Consider the following 14,646-nt stretch of genomic DNA (forward strand, 5'->3'; position numbering starts at 1 on the left):
ATGACGCACGTGTCATCGTAAGAGTCTCTCTTAATTTCGTAAAGAAGTCAGTCATTAATTGTCCTTTGTCCTAATTTGTCATGACCAACAACAATTATTCGCTCAGAGCCAGCCTTTCCAAAGCACTTTCCTTTGTTGTTTTTTGTAACACATAACGTAGGTTTGCATTAATTCTTTCAAGATCATTATTCATGAAATCATCTACCATGGCAATCAAATCTCCATGCTCTTGCAAAATGGAATCGTCTTGCACATTAAATAAATTAAACATAATCGTTTGTTGAGAAGTAAGGTCTCCATTCTCATGGTCAGAAGCTTTTTCCTGCAATCCACTTCTTAGTGCTGGGAGAGGCGCTTCTCTAATTCTAAATTCAAACGGTTTACGTCCATGCAACGTATCAGCATCAGTAATCCATGAAAAGAGAGCGCTACCTGTAAACTTGTTGAACGGATTAAACTCTAGCACTTGAACAGTTAAATTTTCTAATGTTGGAGCTGAAGGAGGTGCTTCTTCTTCAGCATCACTCGTGGATTCTTTGTTTCTCATAACCATGACATCTAAAACACAATTTTCATATGGCAGTTGATGTTTCCTTTCTTCAAAAAATTGCTGAATAGCCTTCAAATATATATCCTTATGGTTGTGTAAATCTTCAAAATATAAGGCATCAAAGTATTGTGATAAAGCACACAACTTTCTTTCAAAGACGAAACCTCTAAACTCCAAGCCAATTTCATGACCTGGTATCCATTTCCTCATGGCAATGAATACATTCCAGTCGGATGGATCTGTTCTGTGCTCAAGTGCAATAGATAAATCTTCATAGACTCTATTGGAAGCAACCATCATTTCTAGTGCTTCAGCTCCACTTTCAAATCGCATCACTTCTACTTGTGATTCAAAAAAAGAAATAAATTCATCATTTTGCTTCTCATCGTTGGACAGCAATGCTGGTTCTCTATATTGCATGGATTTTTCATACAATTTTCTTTTTAAAATTTGTTTAATTTTTTGAGACGAGAACGCAGCGTCTTTAGGTGATCGAGTATTCAATCTAATAAAAGCACAAGAAATATCATTCTCTTCATCAAAAAATTCCTTCTCATTTTGTAACACATCATCAATTTCTTTTTCAAGAATTTTCAATAATTCATATTCCTCTTGAGATATCTGTGCCACTTCTTGTTTCAAAACTTGATGTTCGTGCTGTCTTTTTAAAACGCTGGCTTGCTCTTTGGAAATGAAAATAAATTTAGTGAAAGGAGTAAATTCCGAACATTTTTGATACCATTGGTCAATATCAAAATCAAAGCCATACCGCTCACGGGCTGATGAATACAAACATGACATTTTTTTCAATGATGAACCTAATGGAACTGCATTTTCAACTTGCAGTGTGGCCTTTGTCTTCTCGTTTCTCGCTTTTTTTAATTTTCTAATGTTGCAAACTGGAACCAAGAATGCCTTATTTACCAAACCCGAAATGAACATAAAAGTTCATCAAAAGGAAACGTAAAAAATATTCGATCATACCTTCATGGTAATTCCATGGTTGAAACGCTTCTTTTCTGCAAGAACATCTCGGGAGGACGACGAGCACAACATGGATAAGGTTGATGAAGAACCGGAAACGAAACACGATGAAACAGGAAGAGATCAAGAGGTTGTGGAACAAACAAAGAAACGAAGTGCTCTTCTCCTGATCGGTCTTGATTCCATCATTAAAACTGTTTTAAGTGATCATGTTTTTCCAAAAAAAACTCAAAATGAAGAGAAGGCTGTTTTTCAGTATTCAGATATGGAGGTCCATCCGTACTTTGGCCATGTTACCTTGGAGAAAGGGAAATTGAAACAATGGTTGGGATCAGCCAAGACGAAGCTAACCTCTTCGGAATGTGTAAAGCTTGTGATGGGAGTTGACTTTGGTGGCGATACGAACAAAATACGATGGCTGTGCCACTCAGCATCACTTGAAACTCACGAACTTTTCAATACTGAGAGACTTGATGATGTTTGGGCAGCATTGGAGTGGAAATTAACAGACGAGAGATGGTCTCTTCGATGTGAGAATGACATGATTAAGGCAACCCATTTTGGCTGCGATGAGGACGTGCTAAATCATGATCTGCAACCTCAATACTGTGAGAATTATGAAATAATTGTTGATGATTTCATTGACTCTTCGGTTGAAACCATTTCCAAACTGGGAGCTTACAACATTTCAAAAATATTAAGTTTCTTGGATTTAGAAGGAATCAATGCTTGTTACAATAGTTGTAGGTTGATGAGAAGATTGATAGCATCACGAGATTTTACTATGGCCTACATTCTAGATAAATGTATCGCCCTTCCATCCCATTTCATTGAGCACAATGGTGAACTGTTAAGGGAAAAAACAGTTCCTGAGCTTAAAGCAATTATTTTTAATTATTGTAGTAAGATCTCGATTATCAACAATTTCAGTATTACTTGGTTGAATGATACATACTGGAAAAGAGAGAAACGAAGTGACAGTCCATTTAAATCGGTAGCCCATCTATGTTTTGTTTGGTGGTTGGATATTGCAGGAAGAATTTCACTGATTAAGGGAGACTATGAGGTGTTTCTCAAATATAAGAACACGAAAGCGAATGGCTACGATCGATACAACCTCAATATTGATTGTCGTCCTGTTGAAACGGGGCATGAATCAAATGCTGACGTTTCCAATTTAAATACGGTTTGCAATATCTCGATTGGTGCTGGCAGCTCAAAACTCCACAAGTTGGGTGAAATCCGAGTTCTTGTGCCCAGACAAGATTTTCGTTTCAAAATATTTGATCATGATTGTAACGAAATCAAACAAGAAATGGATTTCGATTATTTGGAATTTAAAAGAAAATGAGGAAATCTGTTACCGACCAGACAAAACTCTACTATTTGTAAAAAATTTAAGCGAAATTAAAGGTGATGTATTTATGAGAGCTATTTCATTAAATCAGGAAAGTGCTTACTCAACAATTTGAAGCACTCATTCTTCAATGAATACGAGTTGTAAATGATGGACAACTCATAGACCTCTTGCAAGATGGCTGAGTCTTCATGTTCCGACGGACTCTTCAGTCCTTGAGGCAACTGGACATTGTTCACATAATCAACCATGAGTTCCTCAACATGCTTTTTAAGTGGAAACAGCAAGTACATATCTGCAGCAACAAATACCTCAACCAAACATTCAACAGGAATAGTATGTTCTGTAAATACTCCCAATCCTCCATAAGTATACTGCATGATGATATATAGTGAAGTAAACGATAAATTCTCAATGTGAAAATCTTCAATGTAGTCATGTGCTTGAGCACTATTTGTAGATTCATCGTTCATGAGAGAACCCTTACATTCATATTGGAAAACTTTTCGTAAATATTCGCTTCTTGCTGCAATAATGCATTTGTGCATTGCCATGTAACCTTTTTGAATGCATCTGTCTACCATCTTTTTGTAATATTCGTTCGTTATGCTTGAATCAATCAAATCACATGCCACATTTGGAATTACATGAAGGTCTGGATACATTTTTTCTGATTGTTGAAAAGCGTGTCCAAAGAGGTCTTGCTCAACACGATTATCTTTAGCTTTCAAACTCGTAGCTTCATATTTGAGGGGAGTATGAAATGGAGATGAATTGTATAATTCCACACAATACATGTCCAAATCAATAGAGTCATACAATGAATTAAATTGCGAGCCAGACATGACACCCGTTCGTGTCACTCTCTGAGAAGGAAAATGTTCTGTAATCATATTCAAGGTTTGCCTTGAAGATTGATTGGACAGAGAGGATCCCAATTGATTTAAATTTCGAACCAATTCTTCCTCGATTTCTTCCACAGAAAGTTCTCTTGCTCGTGCTTGTTTTTCCATAAAAGTAACATCCTCAGAGAGCTTGGAAAACTTGTCTGTGTAGATAAATTCCAAAAATTTCATTAAGGCTAATTTGGAAATGTTCTTATCTTGACGTAGGATGTAGTATCCAGGAGTGCTTATTTCTTGCCCTGACTGATAGCATTTTTCAGCGAAACGAGAGTTTGCATTCCATTTCACAAAATAGTCCAAATTTAAAAATCGAGTTCCAGTTCGAGATGCTACAACTGGAAAATGAGCGCGGATATCAAAATCTTCAGGTTGTAATGTTAAATTCGCACTGTTCATATAATTATCAAAATTAGATTGGTTCCATTGTGTGAGGTCAGGAATATCCAAAACAGCAATAAACACATCTGGAGTCTCACCTCCAAAACTGTCAACTTGATTCACTTCGAGCGCACTAGTATCATGATAAAACCATTGCTTATTTACGCTTATCAGTAACAGGAAATAATCCTGATTCATGGCTTGATCATGATGCAATACTGTCATGGTTTCACTAATGTGGTACAACAAACTTTCGACATCTGGATTAAACAACGTGTCGACCTTAAATAAGGTTGATTGAGTTCGCGCAGATCGTCTCACTTTTGTTAAATAACTCTGTTCAATACTCCATAAAATTTGAAATATGGAGTGTGAATTTAACACAAGTCGTGCCCGTGCATATTTCGATAATTTAAAGAATATATAACTCAATGTTGAAAATAACTTGTCCATGATGATTTGGCACTTGTCAGTACTGGGTTTTGTTTCCACACCTGGTAATAAGTGAAACGCATGAAGCATGATCTTACATGCCATATCTAAACCTGAATAGAGAAAGAAGTAATTTTTGTCTTCATAGTGAAAAAGTACATTTCCACAACGATGCAGACAATCTTCTAAATTGACAATTAAATCATAATTAGATTCAATCGTGCTATATAAAGCATCTTGTTGAATAGGAACTTGTAAAAATTCATCTTTGATCTTGTCCAACTTTTCACATCTCTGTTTCCATTCCTTATTCACATCAGGAGATTGCATTTTCATAAAAAAATCAAATCCTCGTTGACGATACGATTCTGGAATTTTTGAGAGCACGGAGGAGAGACTTGGCATTTGTTTTGAAGAAGTGTTGGTCGTGTTGACATGGTTTGAACTTGCGCTGTTCGCTAATGATGAGCTATCCGATGGGGTGGAGGATTTCTTTTTTCCACGGCTACCACCTCCTCCTTGATCTCGTAAATATTTAGGGAGGTGAGATTGTGAGTTGTTTTTCTTTCCCATGATGGTGATGTTGAAAGAGAGTAAGTGAGTGACACAAATCGGAGATGGGAACAATTTTTTTCTTTAAACAAGTTCATTTCAAAATAGAGGCAGGATCAATTTGCAAAATGAAATCTTTGGTCCTTCCTACGTCAGACAAAAGTAACGGATACAATGAGGATTGGTTAGAATCTGACAACTGTTATCAAATGGAGTCCATTTACATGATTTCAGGAAAGAGAGCAATCTTTAGTATTAATTTGATATCACCTCCAAATTAGGCTGCTCCAATATATAATTGTACACAGTGGTGCACTAGAGAATTTATAAAATTCAGAGTTTTCTTTTGTTTTCCGCGGAAAACTGTTTTCTGCTGAATATGCAGTAAAAAAAGATGTTGCTTATAAAATTCAGGCGGAAAACCATGATCAAAAAGTGGGTACCATACAATCGGTGAATTGTTTGACCACAATTTCCTTTTGAAAAGCTAAATTAATAGTTTCCGTCACAGAGCGAGCCATTTCTAATCGTTGTTCATCCACAACATCAAGATTTTCCTGGCTATCCACTAATAACTTTCTTACAAATTTCACAATTCTTTTAGCAGCAAGTAAATTCATGTCATTTGCAAGTTGATTTAAAATTTGCATGACAAGCTCCACAAACAAGTTGGCAACATGTGCGTCAGTGTAAAAATCGTCTTGGTTTTCATGAAACCAATTAAATATGGTGTCTTGAAGCAAAGAAATATCGTCAATGGATTGTGTTGAAAATAAAGCCATCTGTGATTCTTCAGAAACAGTGATTGGGGCATGCTCTCTTTTGGCTGCTTCTATTTGCTCAGCAAGCTGTTTTTGTCTTGCCTCCTGCTTCTCCTTTTCTCTTTTTTGCTTTGTGAGATCATGAATAATTTCACGTTTGATATCCCAAGGCATTTCTTCAATAAACGAGAAAGAAATGGGTTGATCATAGCCTCCTTTTGCAATCTGTGTAAAATGAACATGGCATAATTAGGTGACAATAATTAAACATGATACATACATTATCTAATTCGCAATATTCATCCATTCTGAAAGCATGAGCGTTTGTGGTGTCATGTTTGATTTTTTTTGAATTTTTTGACTTTTTCTTTTCAATGTCATCTTTCGAATCATGATATTGTTGTTCGTTTTGATTATTAAATTCCGGTGGCACATTTTGTGGGGCTTCTATTGTTTCTGTCTGGGCTTGATTGAGATATTTTGTTAATGTGGATGATCCATCTTTTGTTGGTTGGTAATTATTTAACTTTTGAATTTGAATGGCTATACCTCTCAAATCTTCAGGTTCAATCTTTCATTATTAATGTCATGTTGCAGGAATTAAAAGAGAATATGTAGCGCTCTAAATACGTACCTCTAATTGTTTGTATAAATCTTTAACCTTTCTTGAAATCATGTCTACATCATCTGTAAAGTAGGGAACCGTAGTTGATTTTGAGAAATTGTCACAAATGCCATGTCCAAGGAACTTTTTTGATTCAATAATTCCCTCTCTCCGTTTTTTTACCTTCAATACAATTGCCTTTCCCTTAATTTGTTCACTTTTTAAACGATTGCTGATCTCAACAGACAACTTGTCTATAAACTCGTATACTTGCTTTAGTTCTGAAAATCGAATTCCATAATTCACCTCAACGCCGACAGATTTTCTTGCGGAGTCATCAAAAAATCCTCTCCTATCAATACCTCTAAGGTAATTGAATAAAGTTTCTCCTTTTTTCTCTCCGATTAATCCCTTCATTTCTGTCAATGAATATTTTAAAAGTTGGGCACATGAAAAGACGTTCATTTCGTTAAAGAACCGTTTGGTCTTCCATCCAACGGTAGGAATGTCTTCAATATTTAACTTTTCAATGTGTTTCACTGCATCATTGGGATGAAGAAAATATTGACCATTCGGTTTGGCAACTTTAGTAGCCATTCTGGCCAAAAGTTGATTCGTAGACATGCCTGCAGAGGCAGTACATCCAGTCTCTTTTTCAATTTCAGACCGAATGGATGAGACAAGTTTTTCCAACTCTTCTTGGGTGCCATTCTGTAATTCGTTTGATATTTCAATGTATGCCTCATCAATGGACATGATTTTCACTCTTTCACAATGATTATTCAAAATTCCATGTACCTTACAGGCAGCTTCTTCATACTTTTCAAACTCATAAGGTACAACAATCAATTCAGGACACAATTCACGAGCTTGCTTAGACCACATTCCTGCTCTTACTCCAAACTCTCTAGCACAATAGTTAGCAGAAGAAATATCGCTGTTTCCGTCATTGGAGTACGACACAGCTATAGGTTTGTCTCTAAGAGAAGGATTATCTCTCATGGCAATTGAGGCAAAAAAGCAATCCATATCAATATGAACAACGTAGAGACCTTTCTTCTCTGCAATAGATCCAGACGGATTTGTTTGCTTTTTCTTGTTTCTCCAAGTGCTGATAAAGTGCAATCGACTGTTTTTCATGTAGTGATCAATAAAATTTGGATCATTTGCAGCACTTTTTGTCAGGAATTCTTTGTTCACAGGCTTTTCATCTTTGCTCATGATTTCCAAATTATTGGAAACGTTCTTGTTGTTGGCAATGATACTTTCTTGGAGAGGGTTTTCTGTCGTGGTCACTGTGGGACGTGAGGGTGGTATAAATTTCTGATAGGAGGGTTTTGGTGGTGGAAGTGGTGGAGGTTGGATGCCAGGTTGCTGTTTCTGTTGCACTTGTGATATTGATGGTAATGGTTGTGGATTTGGTAGTGTCGTCTGTAAGGTCTGAGTTTTCTTTTTAAATTTCACAGTTGATCTGCTACTTGTTGGAGTAAGGGCAAAATTAAATTGATTTGCATGACTGAATTCTTGTATGGATGGTGCTGGTGAATTTGACACTCCTTCATGTGTTGCAAGAAATTTCCTACTCTCGGGTATGGAATTTGTTATTTCTTTGTCAGTACTCACATTTGTGTGACTGATCATCTGTGGTTGCTGATGTTTTCCAACAGTGGTTGAATGATGTGCTCGATTCACCATTGTGAATGAACGCAAATCCTTGTGTTGAATGGTGTTTCGTGTATGATCAACAATAAGGTAATCCTTTACAGAGAGTAAACATTCTGCTTTAACACAATCCATGATCCATCTCGGATGAACAATAATTGGAGGATGTTTCCGTTTCGTTAATTCCTTCAACCTGGAATGAGCCAACTCGCATGCCAGCAAATGTGTTACCGAGCTATCGAAAAACTGACGATACGAACCACCATGTTTTGTTATCAATCCGACGAGTACAACATTAGAAGGTTCCGTATATCCATCAATATTCATAATTAATCCTTCAAAAAAGGCTTTTGCTGATGATTTTGTAGTGTTGTTGCTACTCGAGAGCTCCGATGTTGATGAAGAGAGGGTACTATTAGCAGATGAAGAGGCTTGTTGTCCTTTCCATTGCTCATCCAATTTCATCTTCTTTACTTTGAAATAATGATCCCTATCCGTCCACCCTTCATCTGCAAATAGGGTTGTGTGCTTTTTGTTCAGAGACTCTGAATTGTTATTGGAGTTGATCATCGGAAGGCGATTTTGAAAGTAATCCAGTCAGTTACGTGTGGAGGTTCATCATGTGAATTTTTTTGCTTCTGATGAACAGACGAAGTGCTTTCTTCTCATAAATCGAAGCCATCGCCTTGTTCAATCTTGTCTGAAGAATCCGTTTAAAATTCACTTCTTTCACTTCGATCAGGCTACAATTAAATTTAAAATGATGAATTATTATCAAATGAACAATATAAAAAAAATGAACGAACTAAAACGAAAAGAACCTTCCGCATCATCATCATCTTCGGGATCTGGCACTCCGAACAATTCGAATGCCCCAACCTTCAAGAAAAGAAAACAATACATTCCGCTGGAGGGAACACTGAACGCTTCGGGTATTGATCAAAAAGTTTGGCTTGTCAAAATACCAGAATTTGTCGATCTTGCAAAATACAAAGATGAAGAAACCATCGGAACCGTTCTCATTGAGGAAAACACTTTAACAAAACAAACAAATTTATCACTAAATATAAATCCTCCATCTTTGGACGCAGCTGGTTCAAAAGTCACAGAATTTAATTTAATGTTAAATCAAAAGAAAACTCCAATGTATGTGTTCAGCATGGAGAAATTATCGGACGAGCAAATACAAGAACGTGAAAAACTTCGATATCAAAAGAAATCTCAACCCCTCATTCATTTAGATTACATTGATACCACTGAAATTAATGTTAGCGGACATATTGATAAAAGTTGCAATGCCGTAGTTAAACTAGGAAAAGCTTATGGTGAGCTTTCAAGACAGCGTCTTGCTTCTGCCTCACAACGAGACAGGAAGTCTATCAAAGTAAGTGAAGAAGAGAGCACCACTAAAAAGCCAAGTGTGATGGCAAAATATAGAGATGGAAAACAAGAAGAAGGTCCAAGGGACGTTCGTGTCAGAGAAGACGAAAAGAAAATTAAAGCCAAGATCTTCTCTCTATTCAAAGAAAGGCAGTATTGGAAATCAGAGGAATTGGCCGATACCACAGATCAACCCAAAGAATTTATCAAGTCCATTCTTTCAAAAATTTGTATTTATAACAAATCAGGAGAGTATAAGGGATACTATCAATTAAAGCCACACTATGCAACGGATGAATCCAAGAAGATTGGAACTACAGATGTAGACAGTCAAGACGACGAATGGCAAGCTTAATTTACATGATTTGTTGTACTTCACATAATTAAATGTTAACAATCGTCCTCACACCAATCTTGACTCGAAAAAAATGTTTTTATTTTTCAGCCTGAGACTAAACAATTTCAAATTCACATCCAACGGCATTAGGAAGTAGTATTACAGGATATAATTGTTGAGAAACATTGGAAGGAACATCATATGCCTTTCCATATTCTTTTCCATTCACTTTAAATGATATTATATTATCTTTCAGTATACATGTAATCATAGATCCATCTTTAACTTGTTCTTGAGCATATTTTTCATCGTATTTTGATGTGCTGTATAAATTTCCGTCATATGTTGCAATGTAATATCCATTTGTGTCAGAGTAGTTCAGAGAGGTTGCATTGATATTACTATGTCTTGGAGCAAATCCAATTAGTACATAATTGTGACAATTGGCAATCAGCTTTACAGAATATTCTTCAACCATGTCAGTTCCAATAACCATTGCATTACTACCAACACTACCAACTTTTTTCACTCTCTTATTTCCATTTGATAATTGTAAATTAGATGAACAATAATTTGGATCAAATTGAATATCAACTAGTGGCCCCATGTTGTCCCATACTACGTTAAAATCGTGTTTCAACATTCTCTTTCCTTTTGGAGGTAATAATGAATATATACTTGTCACTTGATAATAAACAACTTCTTCAACAAATTCCATTAACTTTTTCTCACTCAATAATGCAATCTTCTTTTCAATATTCAATCCTCTCAAATGATCCAAAATCAATCCAAATTGTGAACTTGGTCTATCAATAAAGAATGCATTGTCATCTTCTTCAGGAGTTGGAGCGAAATGATTACTGAAATATCCAGTAAAGAATGTGTCCTTTTCATTCAATAAAGAGCTTAAAGTAGTTGCAAAGATAGTTCCACCGACATTCAGCTTTACAACTTGATTCTTTGATTTGAGTCGAGATGTTACAGTTGTTGATTTTGAAAGTTTTTCTTCAATTTCAGAAATTCTTTTTTCGCGTTCTTCCAAATCAGCCAACATTTGTTTTTTAGATTCTTCCAATTCAGCTTCGAATTTAATCTTCTTGACTTTCATTTCTTGCTCCGATTTGGAGAGATTTGTTTCTCGTTGTTTCAATTCTTGTTCTTTCTTGTTCAATTCTTTTTCCTTCTCGAGCAACAATTGTGTTTGTTTTTCGAGGGATTGATAGAGTTGAGTGATGGAATTCAAGTGAGCGTTTTTGAATTTTTTGCTCTGAGAGAGTTGATTTTGCAAGTTGCTTGATGATGATGACATGATGATGATGATAGTAGTTGAAAGTTGTGAAAATAGGTGAAGAGTGTTTTTTTGTTGTTTTTTTTATGGAGTGAACATCTGACATGTTTAAAGTCTCTGAATCACGTTGAAGCTTGGGAATTCTGAATAAAGATTGTTGAGAAGGACACTTAATACCACGGTGATATTGTAAATCGGAAATTTGCATGTGACTACAAGAGTCCTTCGGTTCGAATATACGCAAATTGGGGATGGATTCACATGAGAGCGATGATCCATATTATGAAGGAAACTCAATTACAGAGGAAGGTATTGTGTTCTTGCAAAACAGTCCATATCTCAAAAACCTGTGTTTGTGAAATATTGGTCATGCATTCACCCAATGAATGGAATTGTTTTGGAGACATGTAAAAAACCAAAGAGTTGAATGTTGTAAAATATTTATTTAGATTTAGTTGAGGTAATTCTAATTACATCTTAATGAGCATCATAAAAACCAAGAAAAACACAACAGCAATAAAATTGCCCACAAATGACACTTGGCTCATCATTGGAATTCCTAGGGAAGTAATATTGTTTGTTGTAAATGTTGAAAATCCATAAGGTTGACCATAGAAATTCACGCTACAAGTACTACAATTGGCCTTATTAGCATTTACCCAAACTAAAAACGTCACTGCATCTCCAATGACTGCATGAACCTCCTTTTTGAGAACTTTTTGATATTGAATATCAGCAGTCGTGAAAGGAACGTACTGAGCTGCTTGTAAATTATTTTTCACAACTGCTTCATAGGTAGTTCCAGCGTAGGCTCCAACAATGATGTTCGTTTTGTTGAGATCAGCCAATGTTTTCAAATTCAATGAACTGTCGAGTTCTGATCTCAAAAATGCCTGTTTGATGTTTTCATATTACACAATCGTTTAGTTTCATTTCACTAAATAAATGCGTCTTTAAAAAACAAAAACTTACCTGAGAAGTTGTTCCCCAATGACATTGGAAGTGAACTTGCTTCTTTCGATCCTCCAATGTTTGAACGTTGGTAGTAATGACATCACATTCACCCGAATCCACAGCATTCTTGACTGTTGTAAAGAATCCCAATTTGGAGGTATTTAAATACTTGAACTGTGCCTGATAATTTGTTCCATATTTGGCATTGATTTTCTTGACCAAAGTATTACCAACCAACAATTTGACATCAAGGAAAGGATATACGGCACCAATTTCCAAACACATGATTAAATTCTTTCTTCCAACGAAAGGATCTTTCGCAGGATACTTGACCACTGGGTCGGTACAAGCAGGAACGTTGAAATACATCAAATTGGCGTAGGTGTCAATGAAAGATTTATCGACAATCATTTCTTGCACGGCTGCATCAAAGGCATCGGTATAGTCTTGTGTGACTGGCACACGATGAGTTTCATAGTCTTGACCAAAGATGACTTGTGTATGGGCCAACAGGATGACAAGTGACACTGATAGGGACACCATTGAAATCATTGAGAGATACTTCATGTTGAGAGCGTGGTGGATAACAATCAAGAGGAGAGGTCTAGAGTTGTTTTTTTGAATGTTGATGATGGTCACAACAGTTGACACAATCCATGTGAAATAAAAAATTTATTTGTCAACCTTCTCTCTTTTTCATCTTCACAAGTTTCATGATATTGTTTGAAATGGAGATACAGACCATTTTTATCTAAGAGACATTTTCGAACGTGTCGATTCACGCATCTGTCTCATCAAATACAAAAGTGTGGATGACAAGCAGGAGATTTACAATTGTTGTTTGTGCTGAACTTGTGTATGATAGGTGGTGGTCAAGTGTTAATCGTTGGATGTTGTTAAGGAGTTCATAATTTTAATGAATTGAAAAAATGGGCAACCGATCACAGCGCTCAAGAGTACATGATGGCGCATTAATATTTCCAGAACCACTTTCGGATCAAGAAATAAGTCTTTCTCAAGCCATGGAGTATACTCAACGAATTTATCCAAGTCTTACACGACTCATGTTTAACAACGGGGTTTGGATTGATGAATGCGAGGCGCGGGATGAAAATACTGCTTCATCATCAACCACAACAAATAATAATAATCATCATGATCAAACAATTTCAAAACGATCTGAACGATCACAGTGTTGTTCAGCTGAAACAATAATTAGCCAGAAATCTAATTTTCAGATCATTCCCATGGAACTTGTGATCCAAATCATTGACTTCTTGGATCAACAAGAGTTATTAGCCTTTTCGAAAACCTGTAAATTTATTAGAAGCTACATGCAAAACGACATGTATTTGTGGCCACAAACGGTGAGAATACGAACTTTCAAACAACTCGTTCAATATTGCAAAAAACCTTGCCGATATTTCTTTCATACCTCTTTTTATTCCGATATTGGTCAAACATTTAATTACTACCAAGATTTAATTTTTCCATTCTTGACGCTCCACAAGACCATAAAGTTGGAGTTTAAAGACATTGCTCAATATCCAAATGGAGAGGAGAAGTGGGTACTTTATTATTCTGCATCTCTCCCTTTTTGTCGCTTTAATTGGACCAAAGGTGAAGAGCACAAGATAGGTTCTGGGAGCACGCTTTTCTCCAAAACTTATACAATGGAACAAGAGGATGGTGTGTATGAAATTGATATTTTGAATAGTATTTTACTGTTACTTTTTAAAATGAGGAAATACGTGAGAAGTAAGCGTAATGACAAAATCATTCCCGAATTTGTTATACCCCATTTGAGATGTGCTATTAGAGACGTGCGAAATTTCTTTCATTCTAACCACAGATTATTGCAACTGCTAAAGGCACGAGAGAAAGAAGATCCTCAAAACGCTCCATTAGAAAAATTGGAAGAGGATGAGACTGATTTGCCTGTTCGTATTGTGAACACATTCAAAGGACTTAAGGAGGATGAATTAGGTCATCCACCGCTTTATTTTTGTGTTTTTTGTGGCTTTAAGATTGGTGGCATCACATGCAGCAATTGTTCCAAATTACTGCTACTAGACTCGGTCTGTGAAGGTTCATCATCATGTCCATCCTGTAAGAAAGGTATAACTAGACCCAAATGTTGTCGACAACTCATGCAAGCTCAGCAGATGCCATGGTCTATATCCGAGAGTCACGTAGCACCATTGATGAAATGTAAAAAGTGTTCCTTTGGCGTGCATGGAACCAGATGCTTCACATGCATTACAACAACACACGATACACCAACGAATGGAACTACATTGGAATACAATGGATTTTTCAAGAGGGTTTGGGATGCTGATGTGTGGACATGTCCAAACTCATGTGCACGAAAAAAGCGAGGAGGTAAGTATTGTGATCTTTAATTGTCACGTGTAATATACTCTACGCATTTATTAGGACAATATTACGCAGGTACATTATCATGCTCACACTGCAACGAAGACCTTATTACTCTTTAACGTT

General features: G+C 36.2%; 8 protein-coding genes across 8 annotated transcripts; 3 read left to right on the top strand and 5 right to left on the bottom strand.

Moving 5' to 3' along the window:
* Positions 1 to 94: 94 nt before the first annotated feature.
* C9374_008184 (uncharacterized protein) lies at positions 95 to 1,351 on the bottom strand (the record flags this gene model as incomplete). Its single annotated transcript, XM_044698232.1, has 1 exon — positions 95 to 1,351. The coding sequence occupies one exon, from the start codon at positions 1,349 to 1,351 to the stop codon at positions 95 to 97; it is 1,257 nt and encodes a 418-aa protein (XP_044545807.1).
* A 253-nt stretch (positions 1,352 to 1,604) lies between these two features.
* Positions 1,605 to 2,885, top strand: C9374_008185 (uncharacterized protein; the record flags this gene model as incomplete). Its single annotated transcript, XM_044698233.1, has 1 exon — positions 1,605 to 2,885. The coding sequence occupies one exon, from the start codon at positions 1,605 to 1,607 to the stop codon at positions 2,883 to 2,885; it is 1,281 nt and encodes a 426-aa protein (XP_044545808.1).
* Positions 2,886 to 2,965: 80 nt separating this feature from the next.
* Positions 2,966 to 5,179, bottom strand: C9374_008186 (uncharacterized protein; the record flags this gene model as incomplete). Its single annotated transcript, XM_044698234.1, has 1 exon — positions 2,966 to 5,179. One exon carries the CDS (start codon positions 5,177 to 5,179, stop codon positions 2,966 to 2,968), a length of 2,214 nt encoding a protein of 737 aa, XP_044545809.1.
* Positions 5,180 to 5,586: 407 nt separating this feature from the next.
* Positions 5,587 to 8,755, bottom strand: C9374_008187 (uncharacterized protein; the record flags this gene model as incomplete). Its single annotated transcript, XM_044698235.1, has 3 exons — positions 5,587 to 6,144; positions 6,200 to 6,490; positions 6,554 to 8,755. The coding sequence occupies 3 exons, from the start codon at positions 8,753 to 8,755 to the stop codon at positions 5,587 to 5,589; spliced, it is 3,051 nt and encodes a 1,016-aa protein (XP_044545810.1).
* Positions 8,756 to 8,981: 226 nt separating this feature from the next.
* Positions 8,982 to 9,920, top strand: C9374_008188 (uncharacterized protein; the record flags this gene model as incomplete). Its single annotated transcript, XM_044698236.1, has 1 exon — positions 8,982 to 9,920. One exon carries the CDS (start codon positions 8,982 to 8,984, stop codon positions 9,918 to 9,920), a length of 939 nt encoding a protein of 312 aa, XP_044545811.1.
* A 97-nt stretch (positions 9,921 to 10,017) lies between these two features.
* Positions 10,018 to 11,211, bottom strand: C9374_008189 (uncharacterized protein; the record flags this gene model as incomplete). Its single annotated transcript, XM_044698237.1, has 1 exon — positions 10,018 to 11,211. The coding sequence occupies one exon, from the start codon at positions 11,209 to 11,211 to the stop codon at positions 10,018 to 10,020; it is 1,194 nt and encodes a 397-aa protein (XP_044545812.1).
* A 449-nt stretch (positions 11,212 to 11,660) lies between these two features.
* C9374_008190 (uncharacterized protein) lies at positions 11,661 to 12,687 on the bottom strand (the record flags this gene model as incomplete). Its single annotated transcript, XM_044698239.1, has 2 exons — positions 11,661 to 12,083; positions 12,163 to 12,687. The coding sequence occupies 2 exons, from the start codon at positions 12,685 to 12,687 to the stop codon at positions 11,661 to 11,663; spliced, it is 948 nt and encodes a 315-aa protein (XP_044545813.1).
* A 386-nt stretch (positions 12,688 to 13,073) lies between these two features.
* On the top strand, positions 13,074 to 14,642 carry C9374_008191 (uncharacterized protein; the record flags this gene model as incomplete). The annotated part of the gene is made up of 2 exons (XM_044698240.1): positions 13,074 to 14,526; positions 14,581 to 14,642. The coding sequence occupies 2 exons, from the start codon at positions 13,074 to 13,076 to the stop codon at positions 14,640 to 14,642; spliced, it is 1,515 nt and encodes a 504-aa protein (XP_044545814.1).
* Between the last annotated feature and the right edge of the window lie 4 nt (positions 14,643 to 14,646).

The sequence above is a fragment of the Naegleria lovaniensis genome (assembly GCF_003324165.1).
Source record: "Naegleria lovaniensis strain ATCC 30569 chromosome Unknown tig033, whole genome shotgun sequence".
In the NCBI taxonomy this organism is placed as follows: Eukaryota; Heterolobosea; class Eutetramitea; order Acrasida; family Naegleriidae; genus Naegleria; species Naegleria lovaniensis.